The sequence below is a fragment of the Vipera berus genome, assembly GCF_964194415.1.
Source record: "Vipera berus genome assembly, chromosome: 14".
NCBI classification, from domain to species: domain Eukaryota; kingdom Metazoa; phylum Chordata; class Lepidosauria; order Squamata; family Viperidae; genus Vipera; species Vipera berus.
Genome location: NC_138217.1, coordinates 5809428 through 5819755, shown reverse-complemented (window position 1 = coordinate 5819755; position 10328 = coordinate 5809428). Strand labels below are relative to the sequence as shown.

The 10328-nt window shown below is 44.6% G+C and overlaps 1 protein-coding gene across 3 annotated transcripts; it reads right to left on the bottom strand.

The window, feature by feature from the left end:
* Window positions 1-4183: 4183 nt before the first annotated feature.
* Window positions 4184-10328, bottom strand: RAN (RAN, member RAS oncogene family). 3 transcript variants are annotated; one of them, XM_081338849.1, is made up of 7 exons: window positions 10130-10328; window positions 8421-8466; window positions 7222-7306; window positions 6566-6691; window positions 6070-6257; window positions 4678-4848; window positions 4184-4590 (listed from the first exon to the last, which is right to left on the bottom strand). In XM_081338849.1, exons 2-7 carry the CDS (start codon window positions 8457-8459, stop codon window positions 4546-4548), a joined length of 654 nt encoding a protein of 217 aa, XP_081194975.1. In that variant the 5' UTR covers window positions 8460-8466; window positions 10130-10328; the 3' UTR covers window positions 4184-4545. The 3 variants fall into 3 exon arrangements, with proteins under 3 accessions (XP_081194975.1, XP_081194976.1, XP_081194977.1); XM_081338850.1 differs by lacking the exon at window positions 10130-10328 and adding an exon at window positions 9777-9839; XM_081338851.1 differs by lacking the exon at window positions 10130-10328 and adding an exon at window positions 8790-9417.

Below are 10328 nucleotides of genomic sequence, written 5' to 3'. Positions count from 1 at the left end.
TCATAGATGCAAACATATGCAAGCAATAAAAAGCCCTGGAGCGATGCACGAAATGTTACCTTGATGCATAAATTAGACTTGCAGGAGGGAAGGTTTGGGACAGAGGAAGGGGCATGTTTTTGACAAACCAATTTGGAGAGAGAGAAATCTCTTTTTCAGAGTAAAGACGAGAAGATAAGCTTAACAATCTAGAATTAAGGAGAAATTTCCTGACAGTGAGAACAATTAATCAGAGGAACAGCTTGCCTTCAAAAATTGTGGGTGCTCCATCACTGGAGGTTTTTCAAAAAGAGACTGGACAGCCATTTGTCCAGGATAATATAAGGTCTCCTGCTTGAGCAGTGGGTTGGACAAGAAGATCTCCAAGGTCCATTCCACCTCTGTTATTCTATTCTATATTTAAGGTCGGACGTTATCAGCCACCCTGAGCTGTGGCATAGGTAAAGGTAAAGGTTCCCCCGCACGTGTGTGCTAGTCGTTTCCGACTTTAGGGGCCGGTGTTCATCTCCGTTTCAAAGCCGAAGAGCCAGCGCTTGTCCGAGGACGTCTCTGTGGTCATGTGGCCGGCATGACTAGACGCCAAAGGCGCACGGAGCGCTGTTACCTTCCCACCGTAGCGGTCCCTATTTTTCTACTTGCATTTTTACGTGCTTTCGAACTGCTGGGTTGGCAGAAGCTGGGACGAGTAACAGGCGCTCAGTCACGCGGCACTCGGGATTTGACCTGCCAAACTGCCGACCTTCTGATCGACAAGCTCAGCATCCTAACCCACTGAGCCACCACGTCCCTTGAGCTGTGGCATAGGACGACTCAAATGGGCTAAAAGTATCTGTGCTGCAACAGAAAGCATAATGCTTGAATGGAAGCAGAGCACCACCTTGTGGTCTTCATAATATTTCTGAAAAGTGGACTGCAACAGAAGCCACTCCTTCTTCTCCTGTTAGTTGATCCAGCCACGGTAATGCAGGCGGGGTAAAAAAAATGATTGGCTTCTGCAACTAATACAATGGTTTAATGGAGATGTGCAGGCTCCCTTAGCTCAAGAAGAATGGCTCGCTCTCAATACCATGATGTAAAAATAAAAAAATAAGAATCCCGGCATTCAAAGGGAAGCCGGTCAAGAGGGATGAAGCTGAATCACCGGTGAGTAAGCTGGTGACTCCAACTTGAAATGTTTAGATGACTTGAAGGCCATCAAGAAGGAACTGTTAAGAGATGGTGGACAGCAGACTTCGGAATTCGGGAGGCTTCCGGATAAAGTGGTTTCGTTTTTATCGGGGTAAAGATCTGGCATTTGTGACCTTGAGATTTGTGTTCTTTGTGGACTGACTTCAAAAGAGTTTCGACCAGTGCTTGTCAACCATGGCAACTTGAGGATGGGTGGACAACACTCAGAATTTCCCATCTAGCATGGATGGACCTCAACGTCCAAATTCCCCAGCCAGCAAACTATTTGGGAAGTGATGGGAGTTGGACGTCCACCCATCTCCAAGTATCTAAGGTTGAGAAACATTGGTTTAGACATTTACATGTGGTCTTATAATGCCTGGAGGATGAGATAGAAAACCTGACACAGGTGAGACCTACGTATATAATAAGATTCCCTAGAGATGCTTATGTAGATCTCTGGGATATCAATGTCCAATTCACTTTTCTCCTTGGTGGGATCCCTATTTTGGAACAAATTATGATGACAGGAAGCAAGTATTTTACTGAAGTTTAGGAAGCGCCTCAAAACACATTTATTTCCCCAGCCTTTTTCATGCTGCTGTTCTGGTTTACACTTTATTGGAAGGTATGTTTTTATTGTCTCTTAAACTGCTTTGGAGCCACTAGAGGAGTAATTTAGATCTTCCAAGTAAATAACTCTATTCTGTCATCTTTGAGTAATGTTGGGCTTTTAACTGACAGAACTGTGGGCTACTTCACAAAATATTAAGAGGATGCTGTCTCTAATGGATGAAATAAAAAAAGTCCCGTTTTCAGGACAAGTAACCATGTTCTTCTTTACTACCATGTAAGAACAGACATGGGGTGCCTTTTTAACTCTTTTTTTTAGTCCCCATCTTTAAAAACATCCAGTTTACCTAAAATTCTGCCCCATTTCTGAGTCAAGACCAAATTATGAGTGAACCACCACCATGGGGTGGAGCATTAGCCCACTGCTCCACCACCTTGGTGGAGCAGTGGGCTAATGCCTCCTTAAGTAACACCAGCTGCCTGCAATTAGTGCAGGTTCGAGTCCCACCAGGCTCAAGGTTGACTCAGCCTTCCATCCTTCCCAGGTAGGTAAAATGAGGACCCAGATTGTTGGGGGCAATAAGCTGACTTTGTAATAATGCCGCTTTGGGGTGTGTGTGAAAGCCCTAACAAGCAGGCATATACATAGAATGAAGGCTACTGCTAAGCTTGTAAGCCACCCTGAGTCTTCGGAGAAGGGCGGGATATAAATGTAATAAAAATAAAAATAAATAAAAATAAATAGTTTCAATCCCCCCTGAAAACAGAATTCACCATAAAAGGGAGAGCAATTTGATTAGTGTGCAATGTTTCCTCTCTGCTTCTCTAATTGAATTGAGCAATTTTTTCCCCTGAACATTCTCCCTTAGTTGAGACACAGGCAACCATTTTGCTTAGACTCTGCGTACCGATTTAAGTTTTCTAACAAAATAACTTACATCCTGCTGTTTCACCAATATCAGCATTTCAGGTAACTCAAGGTGCAGAAGACAGCTTCAGCTAGAACCCTAACTCGTTAGGCATTTTATTTTGTGTATTCAAACTCTGAAATGACATTAGGTTGGGGAGGCGTAACATAAAGGCTCAAGCTGAGCCAAGCCACCATCAGCCTGGGATCCTATTGAGTGCAATGTGTAAACACAGGACACATTTGCTCATTTTCTGAGATGAATTAAGAAGTCAGATTTGCTTTCTTCTGCCTTGGCTAAAGTCAGATATGCTGCTGTTTTTTCACCCGCCCAGCCAACAGTTGCTCAACTAAGGTAACTGGGTTGTTGTTACTGGCAGACCTACCCAGCTAAAGCCTGTTCCTCTTTAATAAAGGAAAGTTTGGTCTCAAAACTGCATTTGCAGTCTGCAAGGCCTGCTTGGGCCATAAACCAGAGGGTTTTTACGCCATTACAGAGCAGGAAGTGCACAAGACTCCTGGGCTGTGGCTGTGCCCACTCAACCTCCATATTTGCAACCCGTCTCTTGCAAAAATACCGGGCACTGGCCAAGAAAAGGTTCCTCATTTCCTACTCTAGAGGCTGCAGTTGTAGCTCTGGCTAATCAGTTCAGTCAACCTCTACAGAAGACAATGCCAAACTCACAATGCCGCACACGAATAGTTCCTACGGGTGTCCCAGTTGATGCCCATAAGGATCCCTGCTTTTTGACATTATTCAAAATGACATGAGATGTTGGCATGTTGAGAGGCACCAGTCCTCAGCGGGGGTCTCTAAATGTATTTCTAAGGCTGGTAGTTGGTCACTCCTCTCCCTTTCCAGAATGAAGCCACTGGAGAGGGTTGCTTTTAGAGATTAATCACAAACACCAACCTCCAGAAAATTCACCCTCCCCTTTAACTAGACATTAAGTATTAGCGTGTCAGTTAGGACTAGGTTAGTTGCAGGCAGCCACCAAGATAGAAGAAAAGCAGGTTTAAACCCAAAAATGTTTCTCAAAAATTAATCTGACTGAAGCAGCCCCTTTCATCATTTCATCTAGCATTCAATGATTTGCCTCAACTCTAGAAACCCAGAGGGCGGCATCTATTGTACACTTCAGATCTACCTGCAACAATTATTTTAGGCCAGTGGTTCCCAACCTTTTCTATAACCCGCATCCATAGAACGCTTCTTATACTCGCACCTTCAAAAGTGATACCTGGTTTTGAATGACGTGAACATATACACTATATTTTTGAAACTTCAAAACCTAAATTTTCGCACCCCCTGGAATGTTGTCTCGCACCCCTGGTTGGGAACCCCTGATTTAGGCTGAACCAAAATAAGACTTAGGCTCGCAAATTCGTTTAGGCTAGAAAATTAATTTAAAATTTAGATGCCGAACTTTGAGCTTCAGTTACTACCTGCTTGGAGGAATCTTTTAGAAGGGGTTGTTTTGTTTTTTAAAAAACTTCCAAATCTTGCTTCAAATAATTATCCTTCAAAAGAGCCGCTTGATTGGGTATTTGAAATACAACTTTATTATGCTCTAAACAGAGGAATGGGAATGACAGTAACAAACAAGATTTACCACTGAATACTGTAATGAGACTGCAGCAGTCAGATTTGTAACTCAAATGTGGAGTAAATTTGCAGTCCAAAACAGCTAAATATGCAGGTCCAAAAATGAAGGAATTTTATTTTAACTGCCACATTCACGCGCCAAACCCCATTCTCTCTTTCAGCATCCCAAAGATTAAAGCACAAGTTCTCATCAGCTAGAATAATAAAGTGGCAAACACGCTGCACCACTGACATCACAGGACAGTTGCCTATAAAACTAGACTTCTGACGCTGGGCTCCAGCTTCGCCTCCCTCACAGGTCATCATCTTCGTCTGGCAGTGCAGTGGTCTGAGCAATCTGGAAGAGGGGGAAAAGAAAGGGTCAAGAGCTCTGAAAAAGTCTAGGCCACGGGCAGGTGGCCAAGGTCTTTTAAAAAAGGGTTACCTGTAAATCTTGCTCGTACTGTGCTGCCAACGCTGGATCCATAACGACCTCTGGGGGGGCAAGAGCAGGCATGGCAACGAATTCCAGGTTGGGATCGCCAATGAGCTTTCTCGCCAGCCAAAGGAAGGGCTTCTCAAAGTTGTAGTTGCTCTTGGCTGAAATGTCATAGTACTAAATGCAAAGGTGAGAGAGAGGAACTTGAGTTAGCAGAGATTGAGGGGCCTGCTATCCTCTGCAGGTAACTTCTCCGACTTCTACTGCGCATTTGCGGTTTGCTTTCTGAGAAGATTTGACTTATTTTAAATCTTTTTGTCACAAGATAGCTGCCTACTTTTATTGGAATTGAGAGTTCAGAGTGAGCAGATTCAGAGAGAAAATCACTTCAGGAATCGTTACCAACTAAATCAAACATTGATAGAAGAGAATATTTTTAGCTAGGGTTGAACTGTGGGGATCTTCCATGTTCTCCGAGCTTATTTTTTTTGCAGACCTTTCATTATCGAAGTAGGTAACCACAGGTAACACAATGGCTAGGCTAGCAGTTATGTTACTTAGCTGTGTAATGAAATGTCTGCATAAATCAAGTATGGTTAATATTATTTTGCTTCAATCACATTACACAATCTATAAAAAGGAGTTCCCCCACCAGAAAAAGCACTTAACAAATGTTTGCTGAATTAAAATCCAGAAATATAGACAATTAAACCTGTAAAATGGGTACATTTGGTTATGAGGGCTCCCTGATGCTTTGAGTTTGGTTGTTTCCTTGCAGACATTTCCTTACCCAAATTACCCAGACCTGGATTCTACCAGTGGGCTCTGGGGAACCCAGAGTGGGATAGAGCCCATTAAATGGCTTGTTTGAATGTGTGTAGTCACTGGAGTTGGGGGGAGGAGGATTACTTTTCTTTTTTTTATAGGGTGTTTTTATATCTGTGTAAGCCGCATTGAGTCACCATATTTATTTATTTATTTTATTTTTTTATTTTTTATTCTATTTATATCCCGCCCTTCTCCGAAGACTCAAGGCGGCTTACAAGCTTAGCAGTAGCCTTCATTCTATGTATAGGCCTGCTTATTAGGGCTTTCACACACACACCCAAGCGGCATTATTACAAAGTCAGCTTAATTGCCCCCAACAATCTGGGTCCTCAATGCGAGTAGGCCAGGGGTCCTCAACCTTGGCAACTTTTAAGACTTGTGGACTTCAACTGCCAGAATTCCTCAGCCAGCTTCTGGGAATTGAAGTCCACAAGTCTTAAAGTTGCCACGGTTGAGAACCCCTGGAGTAGGCGGCAGTATAAATTTTCTAAATAAATCAATAAACTAGGTCACATCAACATTTGGTTCTGTTGACCTTTCTCTTTTCAGCTAGAGATGCCTTGTTCTTACCTGCAGATTTTTCTTCCTGTGAAAGACAATGGACTTTGCTTTGACTTTCCTGTCCTTGATGTCCACTTTGTTGCCACACAAAACTATGGGGATGTTCTCACAAACCCGTACCAGATCTCTATGCCAGTTGGGTACGTTCTTGTATGTAACCCTTGATGTTACATCAAACATTATGATGGCACATTGAGCTAGAAGGCAAAGCCATGGGCATTATTAGTCAAGGGGACAGAAGCATGCAATTTACAATTCTAATATTAAAGCAATTCTATATAAAAGCGGTCCCAAGTGTTTGTATTGTTACTTCAACAGTATCCATTTTGACTTTTTTAAACATAAATGTAATGAAAACACAATTCTAACATTTTGATAGAAAACAGAAATGGGAACACTTAAAGTTACCGAAGTAGGATAGTTCTTTATTTCCTGTTTACAAATATTTGTTCAAATAACTTATTTACTAAATGTACATGGCCAATCCTATCACTCTTGAACTGACCTTGAATGTAGTAACCATCCCGCAGACCTCCAAACTTTTCTTGGCCAGCTGTATCCCATACGTTAAATTTAATGGGACCTCTGTTAGTGTGGAACACCAGAGGATGGACTTCGACTCCCAAAGTAGCTGCAACAAAATGAAATGTTAGTTGCTACACTGCATGTGAAGGCACAACACAAAACTTTCAAGGATTATTTGAAGGCAAGTTACTTATCCATCTCGGGCCTGTTCACATCTTGTCTACAGATTTTAAAAAAGCAACTTTTCTTTAAACATTTGCTTTTTTAAAAAAAAAATCCCCAGCAGTTTGACTCCTTTTTTCTCTTTTTATTCACTCCACCCCCTTGATCTACCAGGAGAGATGAAAACAGTAATTATAACTCAGGTGTCTTTTCAGCTCAAACTGTATGATGTTTAACACCTTGGACCCTTAGAATATACAGACCATAAAATTATGTACAGAGATCTAGAATTTTACACCCAAGTTACAGTTTAGATCTGGTCCTATAAAAGGCAAGATATCAAAATCATTTTAATGGATCTACATGACTTAATGGTAGAGGACAGGAAGGCCTGGAGGAACGTTGTCCATAGGGTCGCGATGGGTCGGACACGACTTCGCAGCTAACAACACATGACTTAAAGAGTTTACATACCTACATACTTCTTCTCAAATTCACCAGTCAAGTGGCGTTTCACAAATGTTGTTTTACCAGTGCCACCGTCACCAACCAAAACAAGCTGCATTTAAAAAAAAAAGATTAAGAAAATTATGTCTTATGCTAACGTTTTTTTCAACCAGTATCAATCTTACAAAAACATATATATATACCAAGCCAGTATGCTGTAATTGTTATAGAACAGTCGCACTGATCATCAAAAACTAAAACATATTCAAAAATACCAGAGATCTACACCTTGGAAGCTATTCAAGTTGTGGCAACGAACCAGCAGACAAATGTTTCTTAAATGAAAAGTAACTAATTCATTTATGTATTTTTTTTCTACCTTGTTTTATTGGCAAATCCGTGTATTAATCTAAGGAAAATCTAAGCAAAAGAATGGTTTATATATAGAAGTATTAATTTTGCTTGATTTAAAAAATTATTTCCATTTCTTTGAAATTACTCAGAAGAACTAGAAAACTCACACCTGTTTCTATGTATTCGAAGCTATACAATTTTACAATTAAAAGCATCCACCGTTTGGAACAGAATATCAAATAGGAACTATTTTGACAATATTAATAAAATTATAGTACATGTAGTACATGTAATATTTCCTATTTACAAATTCAATCCAACTATTTAAAAAAGTTTACTAATTTACCAAAAGCACTACCTTCACTCTCCAAAAGGTACACATCAAAAGAAACACTCCTTCAATATAAATAATCAAAGACAACATGATTCATTAAAAATTACATTTGGATAGCAAACTGATTCTTTTTGAGTTGGGACTGAACTCTGTATTCCAGCATTAAGTCTACAAATACATACTAAGAAAACAGGCATACAGTGTAGGCCACAAGGCTATTTGGGAATTAAGTTATCATATTTTGCATCTCTGCCTGCAAAGAAACCATATCAAATTTCTAACCACACAATTTCAGCCCTCAACAGATTGAAAATAAATTTGCGTTCCATTGAGAACAGGCATTTCTTTGAAGTGAAGAAAAAAAAAGGGCAAAAAAATACAGTCAGCCCAAACAGGAGCTTGGCACAAGCCAGAAAAGCATTCCTGTGGATTTGCAAACCAACAAAGAAAGCTCAGAGGCCTGGCTTGCTGCGCTGGCTTCCACCAGGACAAAGTTATTAGAAAAAGACCAGGTGAAAAGAAGGCCGTTCAGCCCTACCTTAAACTGCACTTGGGGTTCTCCTTGTGGGGCGGCCATGCTGTGTCTGTGGGAAAGAGCAAGGTATGAGTGGAGAGGCGGCACTGCAGATGATCATCTGCCTCCAAGGCGCGTGGCTGGCTGGCTGAGCTCTCCATCCGGGTCGAGGAGGAGGAAGCAGTAAATGGCGGAAGGCAGGGACAGGGGCTGGCCGGGGCTTTTGTGTGCGTTTCCCCCTCTCCCCCTTCCAGCCCTTTTAAAAACAACACACATGCACACACATTCCACACAAAACTGCCCAACGGGGGCTTGTCAGAGGCGATGAAAAACAGTCTGAAAAGGGAGTGAAGGGGGGGGGGGGAAGAGGGCCCAGCTGCAAAGTCAAATCACCTGCTTTCCTTTAGGACTATGCGCCTCCTCTAATCCACTCTTCCAGGCATCCCAGTCTGAGGGCAAAAGAGAGTGCGCCCCTAAAGAAGGGCCCCCCTCCCCTTTCTTGACATCTCCCCCAAAAGAGAAAATCTTGGGCAAGGCAAAGAAGCATCTCCTGAAGACGGGCCTCCTCCCAGCATTCTTGGCACCCCACCCCCCCAAGGCGAAAGTCTGGGGGGACAGAAGAAAGTCTACCTTTCCCGTTTCTTGCCATCTCCCTTAAAGGAAAGTCAGGGGCAGTAAAAGAGAGATACTTCTAGAAGGAGGGCCCCCTCCCTCCTTAATGGGATCTCCTAAGGGGGCATCTCCCCTAAAGACAAAGCAGGGGGGGCACAAGAGCCCCTGAAGGGGTCCCTCCCACCTTAACCGGATCCCCTAAAGGGGCATCTCCCCTAAAGACAAAACAGGGGGGCACAAGAGCCCCTGAAGGGGTCCCTCCCACCTTAACCGGATCCCCTAAAGGGGCATCTCCCCTAAAGACAAAACAGGGGGGGCACAAGAGCCCCTGAAGGGGTCCCTCCCACCTTAACCGAATCCCCTAAAGGGGTATCTCCCCCTAAAGACAGAACTGGGGGGGGCACAAGAGAGCCTCCTAAAGGGCTCCGTCCCACATTTCTTGGCACGCCCCCCCAAGGCAAAAATCTGGAGGGGAGAAGGCAGTTCCTTCCCCGGCATCTCGCCCAAGGTAAAAGTCCATAAGTAAGAGCACCCCCCCCAAAAAAAACCCCCCAGCACCTTCTCTCACCATGAGAAAAAAAAAGTCTGGTAGGGGGTAGAAGAGAGAAACCCCCCCTAAAAAAAGCGCCCCTCCCCCACCTTTGTAGGCCTCTCCCCTTAGGGGGGGAAACCCCCGTGAAAGCTGGAGACTCCCCCTCCCAGAAAGGCGCCCCCTTTTTCCCCAGTAGGCTCCTTCCGTCCCTCCCCACCCCTTTTTTTCCGACTCACCTCCGAAGAAAGGAAAGAGGGAGAGCGCCGCGTTTGGGCGCCCATTCCTCTCTCCTTCCCTGCCAGCCCGCGCATGCGCACAACGCCCGCCGCCGCTCGCTCGCTCCCCCCCCCGCCGCCAACCGCCTCCCGCCAACCGCCTTTTTTTCCCCCCCGCGCGCGCGCGTGCGCTTCAGGGCCCCCTCCCCTCGTTCCTCGCGGGGGGGGGCATCCGGAAGGCCTTTCCCGCCCTTTCTTGGCCAGAGGGGGGAGGGGGGCGGAAGAAAGGAGTGAGGCGGCCTGGTCGTTCCCGCGAGGTGAGCGAGCCAGGCCGCGGCCTTCCTTCCTCTCCCTCACCTCGCCGGGCGGGTTACCTTCTCGGGGCGTCTCGTCCGCTGCTTGCCTGCCTTCTCCGCTCGCGGCTGCCGCTGCTGCTGAAGGGAAGCGAGCGGGCTTGTGAGGGAAGATGGCGGAAGCGCGCTCGTTCAAATCGCCCTGAAAGAGGCAGCAGCCACAACAGCAGCGGCGGCAGCAGAGGGCGGGGAGCGCGCACGCCGCTCACGTAGCCGCGCG